Below are 14,640 nucleotides of genomic sequence, written 5' to 3' on the forward strand. Positions count from 1 at the left end.
ATGGACACAAAGCAGATAAAGATAATATATTGTGTTAAGTAAAATGAGATTATGGGGGAGAGAAGGTCCATCTAACAACATGGGGAGAGGCAATCAAGGAAGGGTGCCTGGTGGAGGCTAAATCCAGATAAAGAAGTCCAGAACGTTCTGTAGGCCATTCAGATGGGGATGTCTAGAAGGTGGAGTTGAGTGAGAATCTCTGGGTTGAGGTCTGGGCTAGACATAACTCTGTAGGGGTCATATAGAGATGGCAGTTAAAACCGTAAGAGTTGATGAGCTCATTAAGCATCTGGAGAGTGGGAAGAACATTGAGCTTAGGATGGGAAGGGCCAGCATTTCAGGTTCAGAAAGAGAGAACCATTAAGGAAACAAGGAAGAAGTCTTGAAAATGTTTATATACTGAATGTTTATAGACAACTATTTTGTTAGTGTATAAGTAGTTACATTTGTTTCATACTTTGACATTAACTATATCCTTCTTTTAGGATTAAAAAGAAACGTGTACAGTTGCTTTAGATTAACCAAGGATGATGTTTTAAAAGGCTAATTTTTTTTTATAGCTGCATCTCTGTATTTTATTTGATAACTTAGGGAATCAGAATTAGAATACCGATTTTATTAATGGAATTACTTAACTATTTTGAAGTAGTTCTAATTAATATGTTACCTATGATTTAGAATGAACAGATAGAAATATGAAGAGTTAGGGAAAAGATAGGTCACATTTTTTTCTTTTGTGGAAAAGGAAATAATTGACAATATCTATTAAAATCAGGTAGAATGTGTTCATTTAAGGGATACACTAGAAAATAATTCCAGTAATTGGGAAGGTAGAGGATGTTGGTCCACAATGATTTTGTATCCTTGATTATTTATAAGTATTTGAATTATGTGTAATTTAATTTTCTCCATTTTTTAAAATAATGATCTCTAAAACCAATTTGAAGTCCTTTCCTGTTAGTTTGGCATATTGTCCTTGCCTCATTTCACAAATGAGAACAGTCAGATGAAGCAGTTTGTTTAAATTATACTTAGAGTCAGGTCAATTTTTTATGTTAGTGAATTGGCAAGAAAAACTCATAAAATCCCACAGACTTCATGTGTAGATGACTAAAAATAAACTTCTGCAAATGAAAATAAACTGTTTTCTTCATTAAATCATTATAAGTGCATTAAATTCTCCCAAAATCTTTTTGTGAGGTAAGTAAGCAAGCAAAACAATCAAATAAGAACTCATATATTTTCTTTTTTTTTCTTCCTCCCAATAGGACCAGACATATTATCAATTATTCGAGGTTGCAGAATATGGTAAGGGTTTTTCAATTTATTTGGAAGGAAAACACATTTATTACTTTCCACAGAGATAAGAGAAATTTCCAAAAGATGTGTAATTTAAAGTAAAAATCCCAGTGGAGGTAAAATCCTGATGGTTCTTATAGATCTAATAATTTTTTCCTTTGTAAAAGTGCAAGTTATAAAAGGTCATTATAAAGAATAAAGGAGGGCCGAAACTGGTTTGGCTCAGTGGATAGAGCGTCGGCTTGCGGACTGAAAGGTCCCAGGTTCGATTCCGGTCAAGGGCATGTACATGGGTTGTGGGCACATCCCCAGTAGGAGATGTGCAGGAGGCAGCTGATCGATGTTTCTCTCTCATCGATGTTTCTAACTCTCTATCTCTCTCCCTTCCTCTCTGTAAAAAATCAATAAAATATATATATATATATAAAAAGAATAAAGGAGGAAAAAGATCACCTATAGTTCCATTATGCTAATCTATTTCTTGTGCTCAATTATTGTTTTTCTACTTTGTCTTGATCATAATATACATATTTAAAATTTTGTGAATATTGCACTTAGACACACATAGATAAAAACAGTGTGAGCCAAGCATTTTGTTGGTGGAGGAAGAGAAAGGAGAGATGAGAGTGAAAGCATAGGATCTAGTATTAGTTTTAATTTTAATAGCTATTTTGAGGTTATACACAAGCTTTTTTATATGATTTGTGTCACTTTTTTGAGATTGTGTTTCATTCAGCTTTAGAAATTCTGGAGATAGTTTGCTTATACTTTTGTGGCTCAGCTTCCATGTAGCTCATACCACATCTAAGTCTCATGATCAACTAGAACTGGGAACAGCAAATATTTTTTATAAAGGGCCAGACAGTAATATTTTAGGCTCTATGGGCCATATGTCTCTGTCTAACCACTCACTCAACTTTGCCACGAAGCAGCCACAAAAACTATGTAAGGCGATATGACTATGATCCAATAATATTTTGTTTGTGGACATGGAAATATGAATTTTAATAATTTTTACATCATGAAATATTCTTCTTTTGATTTTTCTCAAACAATTAAAAGTGCAAAAAACACTCTTAGTTCCTGCTGGTCATTATTTACTGACCCCTGACCTGGAATTCTGTTGTCCAGTTTGGGGTAACTCACCATGTGTGGCGGTTGAACACCTGAAATGTGGCCAGTCCAAATGGAGATGTTCTCTAAGTGTGTAAAGCAAGATTTTGAAGACAGTACACAAAGAAAAAAGAAAAACAATTCATTAATAATACATTTTTATACTGATTATATTTTGGATATGTGGGGTTCAATAAAACATTGCAAAAATTAATTTCACTGTTTTTTTTTTCTTTTTAAATGTGGCTACTAGAAATGTAAAATTACACTGTATGGCTCACATTTTATTTCTTTTTGACAGCCTTGATCAAGAATAAGTCTGGGTGTCCAGGGTTTTTATAGGGTATTTTTACTTCATATAGAGGTGGTGCTGGGTTGTGGTATGTTGCTGAATGGGGTCTAGTGGAGGTGGGGAATTAATTGCCAACCTATGATATTTGAGGAGGGGACATTTGAATTTCCTTGTTCTAAGGAAACTCTACCTCTCAGTGTCCCCTAACTTCTGTGTTGGTGGAGAGCCTTGGAGGAAGGTCACAGTTGACCCCTATGGCTTTGTTGACTCTCCAATCCTAGATGGGTCTCAAGTCCAGGCACACCAAGGGCCTTTAGCCTGGTTTGGAGCTGGAGATCTGCCCTATGTTGTTGAGCCGTTGGCCTTCTTGCTACTACTCTTGTGTTAATTGAATGGGGAGTTGCCTTTTTATGAGATTGATCTACTTCTTTGTCCAGTGAAGTTAGAGAAAAAAAAATTTCTGTGGACTGAAAGAAAACAAAAATTGTATATTCTGGGGAGTTCTTTATATCAGACTAGAGGCCCAGTGCACAAAAATTTGTGCACTCGGCACGAGGGTCCTTCAGCCAGGCCTGTGCCCTCTCACAGTCTGGGACCCCTTTGGTAGATGTCCACCTGCTGGCTTAGGCCCGCTCCCCAGGGAATCAAGCCTAAGCTGACAGTCAGACATCCCTCTGGCAGCCCGGGAGCCCTCAGGGGATGTCCACTTGCCAGCGGGACATTCCCACTGGAATGTCCCACCACCACCGTTGTGCTGGCAGCCATCAGCCTGGTTTGTGGCTGAACAGAGCTCCCCCTATGGAAGCACACTGACCACCAGGGGGCAGCTCCTGCACTGAGCGTCTGCCCCCTGGTGGTCAGTGTGTGTCTAGTGACCAGTCATTCCCAGTCGTTCTGCTGTTAGGGTCAATTTGCATATTACCCTTTTATTATATAGGATAGAGGCCTGGTGCACGGGTGGGGGTTGGGTGGTTTGCCCTGAAGGGTGTCCTGGATCAGGGTGGGGGTCCCACTGGGGTGCCTGGCCAGCCTGGATGAGGGGCTGAGGGCTATTTTCAGGCTGGCCACACCCCCTTCAGGGTGGGGGTTCCCACTGGGGTGCCTGGCCAGCTTGGATGAGGAGCTGATGGCTGTTTGCAGGCTAGTCAAGCCCCCCAGTGGGACCCTCACCCCATGGGGGTGTGGCGAGCCTGGGTGAGGAGCTGAGGGCTGTTTTCAGGCTGGTCACACCACCTTCAGGGTGGGGGTCCCCACTGGGATGCCTGGCTAGCCTGGGTGAGAGGCTGATGGCTGTTTGCAGGCTGGCCAAGCCCCCTTCAGGGTGGGGGTCCCCACTGGGGTGCCTGGCCAGCTTGGGTGAGGGGCTGATGATTGTTTGCAGACTGGCCACGCCCCCCAGCAACCCAAGCTCTCAGCCTCTCCTTTCTTTCTTTCTTTTTTGTTTTTCTGGGATTTATTTATCTTCTGTAATTGAAACTTTGCAGCCATGAGCAGAGCTGAGGGCTGGCCAGGGCAGGCGGGAAGCTTGGCTTCCTCCATTGCCGGGGGCAATCCAAGCCTTCTGCTCACTCCAACTCCGTGGCCACCGCCATCTTAGTTGGGTTAATTTGCTTACTCACTCCTGATTGGCTGGTGGGTGTGGCTTGAGCGTAGCAGAGGGATGTTTAATTTGCTTGTTTCTCTTTTATTATAAAGGATAGTATTAATATTGATAAAATATCTTAATTATATAAAGCTGACTAAAGTAGAGGTTTCTAATTTTGGAATTACCTACCAGTACCTATGACAAGAAAAAAAACATTTTGTAGCCATATCTTACCTATTAACTAGAAATTCTACTACACAACTTTGTTTTTGGTTACATAAGACTGTCACTAGATTTGCCTTTGCCTCAAAGGACAAGGAGTCTATGACTGCAAATGTGGTATCATCCAGAAGAAGGAGAGACTTGGGGCCCTAGGATGTGCTTTTAGTAGCCAAATTGGTGAAAAGGTCTGAGGGAAGGGGCTGCTCTAGAAGCAGCTGTTTACCAAACAATATGGAAGTATTTTATCAAGTAGTAAGGCCACACTAGTGGGTGACAGCTGGTCTTACAGCACTCAGATGCATTTCCATTTAGTGTTGTGGATACAATGTAGGTTCTACCAACAGAAGCTCCCACTGGCCCCCACTGTCACTGTCTAGTCACTAGCTTCATTGGATTTCTGACTTTGGGTAAAGTGCTTTTCATCTAAGCCTTAATGTGTATTCATTTGGATCATAATGAATCTAATTTCAAATAGCACCAATTATAAACTCCTTTAGAGCAATTCTGTTTGTGATTTTTGTCAAGCTGTAAATGATAGTAAAATAGATTCTTTAACATATTTACTCTTTTTACCCCCAGTATTACCGAAGTTCGAAGTCGCTCTGCAGACACCATTATATCATTTTTTGAAGTCTAAGAGTTTAAATGGTATTGTCACAGCAAAGTGAGTATCCTTTTTCATGACTACAAACTGTTATAAAACTGTATGACAGAGAACTCATCATATACCACAGAATAGTAGTACAATGTTCTGCTTATTAAGATACCTCAATGGGCAGGAAACAAATATCTACAATAAACAATTAAACACGGAACACTTCTGCACAGATCTTTGTACACATCTCTCTGCTTCCAAGTTGGTCCTGAAATATTTTCCACACACTAGTGTCTTTCCAAGACTAATCAGGGGATTTACATTATAGATTATGCCAGATTTGTTTTTTTAAAAAAGTACTGTTATTCCTCATTCTTAAGGCATGAATGGAGGTGATTTACCTCTTCTTAAATCATAATTTTTTACTCTGTTAATGATGGAGGTTGACTCTTAGGGGAGGGATTTGGTTGTCTGATTGCAATTAGCATATGAGTAAATAATTCACACTCATCATTTCAGCATAGGTACACAGAGACTTCCAACCCACAGATGTATAGTGACTCCCGTGATTTTGATCTATTAGATTGAACAGCAAAGCATCTGGTTTTGCTGAGACAAAAAGCATCCTCAGAGTTCCAGACTAGCATTTCTCAAACTGAAGATGCAGACAATAGTATGGTGGTTACCAAAGGAAAAGGGATGTAGCGAAGGGTAGAGGAAGTTGAATGGTGATCAACAAAGATTTGACTTTGGATGGTGGCCACAGAATGCAGTATACAGATGATGTATTATAGATTGTATACTTGAAACCTGTATAATTTTATTAACCAATGCCACCCCAATACATTTAACAAAAAAAGAAAAAAAAGGAACCTGACATATCTAGACTTAACATTAAAAAACAAACAGAATAGGCTTAAATTAGTGGTTCTCAAAAGTACAACCTGGGTTTGCCCTCAAGTAATTCTAGGACTGATCTCTTGTATGTAGCTTTTATTTTTGATGCATCAATATCTGTGCTTTTTTTTCTTGAAATTTATTTAGTTTCAGAATTTATTTGTAGTAGCTGATAAAAACTGGACCTCATCTCACTGCTGTCTCAGCGCCATGTTCCTCTCTTGGTGAGGGTTTGTGTCAGTGGCAAGTGATGGGCTGTGAGTCTCCTGGCAGAAGCAGTCCACAGAGCAAAACTTTCTGAGGACTCCTGCTTTAGATTCTATCCGGCCCAAATCACCTGAAGCCCATGCAACACAATGGCAAAAACATGTCTCCGATTTATACACCAAGTTGGTTTTCTGCCATGTTCAACTAAGAAGTAGCTTCCAAAGTGAACTTGAGTATTGTGGATGGATTTATGGTTTAGAAAACATATTAATGCCTGCATTGTACATAATTTTTATCTTGCCCTTGATCTTGGCTGAAGGTTAAGCCTCTGTCTGGGTTTTATTTTGAGTTCTTTGACTAATGCTTATAAAACTTAGTAAGTGCAAATTCACACAGCCCATCAGTGTTTGCATAAGTTAAGTTGAGGGTGGATATAATCTTTGCTTTTGTTTTTCAGTGTTTTTCCAGGGATTTAATACAATTAGTTAAAACAGTGGCTCTTAAACTCTGGTAACTTCAGAACATTTTATATACAATTTTAGGGGGTGTATATCTCCTGAAGCCACACCCTCCTCCTCCTAGCCCAGTAACAAACCTTGTAGTTTCATCCTGATTCTCATTTGTTGAGCCTCTTTGAAATAGGAATGGCTGAGAGTGACATGATAATTGTGTTGGCTCTCTGGCATTTCTTTAGTGTTCACCACATTGTATTTTCATCATTTTCCTTTGTGTATGTAGCAGTCAAGGTTCTATCATAGAAGTAGAATGAGTAGGGGATACATAGTAAGATTTGTTGCAAGGAATTAGCATATGCAAATGTGGGGGCCGGCTAGGCACATTCAAAATCTGTAGAGGAAGCCGTTAGGAGGGGTAGGCTGGAACTCTCTGGCATAGGCTGAAGTTGTCCACATGCAGAATTTCTTCCTTTTTAGGGAAGTCCAAGGTCTGCTTTTAAGGCCTTTCAACTGATTGAGTCAGGTGCACCCAGATGATCTAGGATAATCTCCTTAAAGCCAGCTGATTATGGAATTTAAACACAACTATAAAATACCTTCAACTCAACACGTAGATTAAATTTTGATTGTGTGACTGGGCACTCTAAACTAGTGACGTTCACACATCAAGACCTTTTCAGTATGTGTGCTTTGTCTGTTGTAGATAGTGAGCCTCTTTTTGCCATTGGAAGTTCTCAGATCTGGCTAGTTCTGATAATAATCCAAAGGATTCCTTTCTTCAAGCTTCAGTTGCCTAGGGATGATGTCTGTGGTTATGGCAAAGGAAGGTAGTTCTGTCCCAGGGCAGTGCGATCTTCTGTGTCATCATCCAAAGGCCTAGGCCCCTTTTCCCATAGGAATAAACTTTTCCTCTGTTCCAGCTATCATGAGTTTCAAGCTTACCAATGCAGTTTCAGGAGGGTCTGCTTTCATTCAGACTGAGGATATAATTTACAGCTTTGCAACAGGCTAATGAAACCTTCTGACCAGCAGTGTCTTCTTTAAGTCTATTAAAATTGGCATAGACAGCCCACCAGCGTGGCTCAGTGGTTGAACATCAACCTACGAACCAGGAGGTCACAGTTCGATTCCCAGTCAGGGCACATGCCTGGGTTTGGGCCTCGATACCCAGTGAGAGGCATGCAGGAGGCAGTCAATCAATGATTCTCTCTCATTGATATTTCTATCGCTCTCTCTCCCTCTCATTTCCTCTCTGAAATCAATAAAAATATATTTTAAAAAATTGGCATAGCCCTAACTGGTTTGGCTCAGTGGATAGAGCGTCGGCCTGTGGATTAAAGGGTCCCAGGTTTGATTCCAGTCAAGGGCATGTACCTTGATTGCAGGCACATCCCCAGTAGGGGGTGTGCAGGAGGCAGCTGATCGATGTTTCTTTCTCATCGATGTTTCTAACTCTCTCTCCCTCTCCCTTCCTCTCTGTAAAAAATCAATAGAATATATTTTTTAAAAAGTTGGCATAGACCTATTCTATAAATCCTGTGTCCCAGAAAAGATTGAAATGATGATGAAGATGATGATCTTATGTCTGTCATAATGAAAGCCACATCTGTTCTCCCTTCAGAGGAGATTCTTCTGTGCCCCTCCACTTAGGCCTTGGATGCTGCCTCCTATCAGAGGCTCCCAATCTCACTTCTTCTTTTACCTGTGCCTTGATTTCTTCTATTTTGTTCTTTAGTGGCCTCTTCACTATGTGTTTAAACATAGTTAGCATTAAAAGAAACAAACCTTCCCTTGAATCTCCTGTCTCCTTCCTAATACCGCCCTATCTTCCCAGCCTCCTTAGAGTTGCCTTTGTCACTTCTTTACATTCCAGTCATTCTTCAGCCCCCTACAGTCTGCCTTTCGCCCTGAGTCATGCCACTGAAACTCCTTTACCTTTCCCCGCTTTGTAGATCTGACATTGTTGTCCTCTCTATTTCTTCTCGTCCCACACCCCACCGCCTTCTTTCTTTTTGGCTACTCCTTTGAGACTCTTTGAAGGCAACTCCCTTCTGCCTATCTTTGAAAAGTTCTTATTTCTCAGAGTTCCATCTTGGGCTGTCTTCTTTCTTTACACATCTGAATTATCTTCTCCATGGCCAGGGCTTCTGCTACTGTTTGTAAGTCGTGACACCCGAATCTCTATCTCTAGTCCATATTTCTGTATTGAGATACAGATCCTCATGTCTTCTCTCGCTGGGTATCCCACAGATTCTTTTACTAGTCATCTTCCCCTAAATCTGATTCTTTTCTGTGTCCTATCTTGGTGGACTGCACCACTATCTGTTTAGCTGCCCAAGTCAACTGCACTCTTCCCACTCCTTCAATCTCCACATCTAATCAATATCCAATGCTATTTGTTTTAACTCCATAATTTCTTTCAAATCCATCTCCATTGCCACTGTTTTGATTCAGGCCAACATCACCTTTCTCTCCTTAGTCACTGTTGTAGTTTCTGAAAAGGTTTTTCTGACTTCAGTTTTATCCTTCAGTCTTTTCTCTACGCTGAGTCATCCAGAGTTCTTGCTGCTGTTTGCCTCTTCCCATTCCCCATCCTCGTCTCCTATCCCTTCCCCCCTTTCCTCCTCCTCCTCTCTTCTTCTTCTCTCTTTATTTTAGGCTAAAGACAAATAAATTTTGACTCTTTTGCATGAAAATTTTCAGACCATTGCCTTGAGGATGAAGTTCAAAATTTTTAGGATATCTTACAAAGTTCTTTTTTAATTTTTGTAAAAATATATTTTTATTGATTTCAGAGAGGAAGAGAGAGGAAGAGAGAGAGAGAGAGAGAGAGAGAGAGAGAGAGAGAAACATCAATGATGAGAGAGAATCATCGATTGGCTGCCTCCTGCATGCCCACCACCAGGGATCGAGATGGCAACCCGGGCATGTGCCCTGCCCGGGAATCGAACCATGACCTCCTGGTTCATAGGTTGACACTCAACCTCTGAGCTATGCCAGCTGGGCTCTTTTCTAGTTTTATGTCCTTTGAAATATCTCACTCAAACCCTTCTCTAACCTCCCAAACTCTATTTCCAAATGTTACTTGTGCTTTCAAGAATGCAAAATGCTTTTTCTGACCAATAAGCCTTTACAATAGGCTGTTTCAAGGCTTGGCTACTTCCCCTAACCATCTGTCTTTATACCTCTCATAGCTCTAGTCACATAGTGCTGCTGTTTGCTAGTCCACCTTTTTGAAGGTAGGTCTATTTCTTGCTTATCACTGCATCTTTGTGCCTAGTACAGTGCTAGTCATGGAGTAGGTATCTAATAAGTACTATTGAAAGAACAAGTGGATAAACAATATGGTCCATAAGGTTTCAGTTCCAAGCTCTATGAAGCACAGCAAAGAGCTTCATACCCAATCAAAAGCCTGCTATTTGGAATGAACCAAATTGAGTTGTATGGGCGATGGGTTTGGTCTTGTCACAGAATTAGAGGGTAAAGAGTGGGGTTTGAAATCCAGTTGTTCTTTGGGTGTATTTTGGTGAAAGATGAGTTCTGTTGTCTTACCACTTGGATGGTTGTTATTAAGTTAGAGAGATGATTTTAAAATGTTTCATAATAGATATTATAGTCATCTCTATGAGTAGATGATAAACAATTTAGGTTACCTTTTTAAAAAAATGTTTTTATTGATTTTTAGATAGAGAGGAAGGGAGATGGAGAGAGATAGAAACATTGATGAGAGAGACACATTGATCAGCTGCCTCCTGCATGCCCCCTACTGGGTAATTGAGCCCAAAAACTGGGCATGTGCCCTGACCATTATCAAACCCAGAATCTCTTGGTCCATGGGAAAGCACTCAATCCACTCAGCCATACCAGCCGGGCTTAGGTTGCTTTTTTGCTAGTAACCATCTGTCTCATCTAGGCATAGTTAATGTGCAATTGCACATTACCCAAAGAAGAAGGTTAACAAGCTCTTTTTAGTTTTGAAATCTATAACTTGAACATCTGCTCACTATTCCCACCTTATTAAAATAAATAATAGATTCTTTCCCACTAACCACAGTTCTGGAGAATTATAAAGAGAATATCTTTGATTTGCTTTTTAAAATGTTGTCAAACTACTACTTTCTGAAAAATTAGTGTATCCCAAATGCTTCCAGCTTCTATTTAGGACAATAACTGCCAGTGTCCTTGTTTTATAGTTATTATAATCAGCTTGGGGCTTGGGAAGCTAAATCTGCTTCACATTGAAATCAAAATTAAAAAATATTTGTGTCTGAGAATACTTTAAATTATGCCTGGCGTTTAAAGTTCCCTGTACTACTCACGTGATATCATTCTTTTAAGATACAATATTATGATATTATAGATATGCATTTATTTAAACTTTAATAAGATATAGCAAGGTTGGGTTTTGAGAACTCTTTCGAATAAATGAATTTGATACTGAAATTGCTAACCCAGGTTTCCACTAACTTCACTGTTATCATTTGAAGACTGATTTATTTTATTCTTAATTTTGAATTTACTACATTTTACCATTGACTTTTGAGTTGAGTTGATTCAGTTTCTGTGTTCAACTAATGGATTCAGGAAGCAGGAGCCGCTGTTTGATTTCTATAGTGCAGAGGAAAATCGACATCCAAGTTTGGCTCAACATTTCACATAGACATGGATGGAACCCAGGAAACACATTTAAAATAGGCTTTTTGGCAAGAAAATGATTTATTAAAGATTGCCTTTCCTTCACATGAAGAGACTTTCTCATCATGAGAGGGGGTAAAATTAATACATAGAATGTAAGCAGCAGAGATGAGATTTAATTCAAGAAGTTAATTTTGGTACTATGCATTAAAAAAACCCCATGTACTCTTATTTTAAAATTTCCTGAAAAAAAAAATATCTTTGAGAGCCACGAGCCCATTTGGTGCCCTAGCATGTTTGGTCTAAGTCCTCCTGATTAATATTGAAACATGCAGCAATGAACCATGGTGATTGCAGTTTCAACAAACACGTTAAAATGTTCAAACACTGTGAATTCTCCTAGGCATGCATTTGGTTAATGGGCCAGTCAGGCCAGATTTGTGGAAGATAAGGTTTTCATAATCTTTTAAAAATCTTTGAGCAGAAAACTGTCACTTCCACTTATTATTGTCTCTGGGGTCTCCGAAATGATTAGAGTCTGGGTAAAGTGTGTTCTAGGAACCGCTTTGAGGTGGTGTAGTTGAAAGTCTTCCTATTTTGGACACTTAATTTCAAGGATAACTATTTATTAAGGACACTTAGCTATGCTTAGTTTTGAAAATTTGTAGTAAAAGTATATTTTAATATCATCCTTTTAAGTTGGGTTGCAAGTATATGCTATTGAAAGTAATATTTTTAATTGTGTTAGTTTGATAATATCAAATTGAAAATGTAAAATAAACACCCCACCCACTTATTATTTTTCAGGTATACCTATGGGAAGCCTGTGAAAGGAGATGTAACACTTACATTTTCACCTTTATCTTTTTGGGGCATTAAGAAAAATATTACAAAAAAATTTAAGGTAACTTTTACAGATGTCTTACAACTAGTAATGGGGATAACTATGAGCATTCTTTTTCTAGAAATAAGATTTGTACTGAATTAAAAAAATAACCAAGTGTAAGAAAAAAAAGAGCTTTCTGACATTGGACAAGTGAGAATTTACCCTTTTATAGTGATTAGAGTCAAACCAGAGCCATCACATTGTTTAATGTGACTTAGTTTGAGTTTTAGTTCTAAAATTTGGATTGCTGAAGTGAAGAATAAAACTGAATTTTTTTTTAACAAAACAGATAAATGGATCTGCAAACTTCTCTTTTAATGATGAAGAGATGAAAAAGTTAATGAATTTTTCAGATCAGCTTTCTGAACACATGTCTCCATCATCACCTGGGCCGGTAGAAATTTTAGCCACGGTGACAGAATCACTTACAGGTTTGTAGACTTTGAAATGAAGGTATAGTTATATGTGTGGTGCTGCTCTGTCATCTTTCTTAATTTTTTTTTTGTTTTGTTTTGTTAATCCTCACTGGAGGATATTTCTTCCATTGATTTTAGGAAAGGAAGGGGGGGGGGGCGAGCGAGGAGAGAGAGAGAGAAAGATCGATGTGAGAGAGCTATGCTGGCCAGGGTTGCTCTGTCATCTTTCTTATTATAACTAGCATGTTTGTTTGGGAACATCACTGCCTTTCTAAAGATGCTGTTAAATGCTGAAATTGTCACAACTGTTCATTAGTCCAGTGTGCAGAATGTTTTCATCATGAAGGGGAAATTTATTTCCTATAAAAGTCTGTAATTCAACCACATGTGATAGATAGTCATAATTTTTTCCATTTCTGTTCTTTATTTTCAGCATGAGAACCACGTGGAAAGGCATACCTTTTTAGCTGACTGATCATCTTTATTTTATTTTTTTTAAATCACTTAACATCTTCTGAAATCACACCTGCTCCCAGACAGTTTTCTCTTAATAATAAAATAAAGGTTAATTATGTGGATCTTTCTGTTGCTATTTCAACAGCTTTCACCAATCCCCCAAAGAACAAAAGACTCTTCTGTCAGTGGCCTTAATCTGTTGGGGTGGCAGTCATGGTGCTTAGAAGGGACCCACGGAGGACAGAATAGCCACAGAAGCCGATGTGGGAATGAGGTTTCTGTGCCCTGATATCTTAACCCCTTGGGGAATTAGCTCAGATGGAGACATTTGGTGGCTAGAAGCTGTTGGTGAACTATAACTTTGGCTTTCTAAATGATGTCATTTCCAAAACAGGTATCTCAAGAAATGCAAGCTCCAATGTATTTTTCAAGCAGCATGAGTACGCCATTGATTTCTTTGATTACGCTACTGTCTTGAAGCCATCGCTCAACTTCATAGTCACTGTAAGTTGGGATATTTATCAGTGACCTAAAAGCATTAAGTTCAATTAAATGAAACAAAGTCCAAAATAATATTTTTTTTCAGTGCTTTTCTAAAAATTTAAGCTAAAAGTGGACAGATTACTTTTCCTATTTAGATTTAAGGGGTATATAGAATTGTTTCCAAATGACTTTTGTCTAATTTTTCTAAAAAGGTAGTTTCCAGCAAAGGTATTTTTCGAAATTTATTTAATAACCTATTTAAGTTAGATTTGGGTTGTTACAATGAAGTCTTTATAAATTCATTGAAGGAATTAGATGCTGATCAAAATTATTCAATTTTAATTAGATTTTTATAGTGACTAATTTTAGTTCTAGCAAAGAGGTAGCCTTAAAAAAATGATCAACAAATCTCATTTTTTTCCTTTTTTAAGAGAATGTTGAACTATCACTTGTTAATTGAGTGAATGTTGACACTGTGTAAGGCATGGTGATCTATTGGACTGGAGAGATGAGAAAGATGCAGTCCCTGCCCTAGATTCTCAGTTTTTGTGATGGTGACAAGAAAATACACACACACACACACACACACACAACTAGAATTCAAGGCAGGCTAAGTGTCATGAATACATTTCTACAGGGATTTAAAATAGGTGTCAACAACCTTTTTCTGCAAAGGGCTAGATAATAGCAGATATTTTCAGCATTGTGGGCCATATGGTCTCTGTCAGAGCTACTTGACTCTGCCGTGGTAGCATAAAAGCAGCCACAGCCACTTTGTAACCAGCGTGGGTGGCTCTGTTCCAGTAAAACTTTATTTACAGAGACTGGACTTGGCCTCCCAACCTGTCGCAGTTTGTTGATCCTTCCTTTAAAGCAAGGAGGCGTTCCTTCTTGTTGAATGACTCCAGAGAAATTTTAGATAGTTTCTGATTTCAGTGACCTTATATAATTGACAGTTTGAAAAGGTAAGTAGGTAAAACCAAACACCAAAAACCAAAAAATATAGTAACTTCCAAATGAGTTGAGTGAAACAATGAGAGCCCTAGCTGATTTGGCTCAGTGGATAGAGCACCAGCCTGTGGACTGAAGGATCCAGGGT

At 38.9% G+C, this 14,640-nt stretch overlaps 1 protein-coding gene across 1 annotated transcript in view; it reads left to right on the forward strand.

Annotated features, from left to right (window-relative positions):
* Positions 1-14,640, forward strand: part of CD109 (CD109 molecule) — a 122,314-nt gene that overhangs the window by 50,199 nt on the left and 57,475 nt on the right. Inside the window, exons 6-10 of the mRNA XM_081094514.1 lie at positions 1,269-1,308; positions 5,091-5,175; positions 12,108-12,204; positions 12,476-12,617; positions 13,453-13,562. Of these exons, the coding sequence (XP_080950640.1) occupies positions 1,269-1,308; positions 5,091-5,175; positions 12,108-12,204; positions 12,476-12,617; positions 13,453-13,562 (474 nt within the window). The remainder of the gene's footprint in view (positions 1-1,268; positions 1,309-5,090; positions 5,176-12,107; positions 12,205-12,475; positions 12,618-13,452; positions 13,563-14,640) is intronic.

This window comes from Myotis nattereri (assembly GCF_964212035.1).
Source record: "Myotis nattereri genome assembly, chromosome: 6".
In the NCBI taxonomy this organism is placed as follows: Eukaryota; Metazoa; Chordata; class Mammalia; order Chiroptera; family Vespertilionidae; genus Myotis; species Myotis nattereri.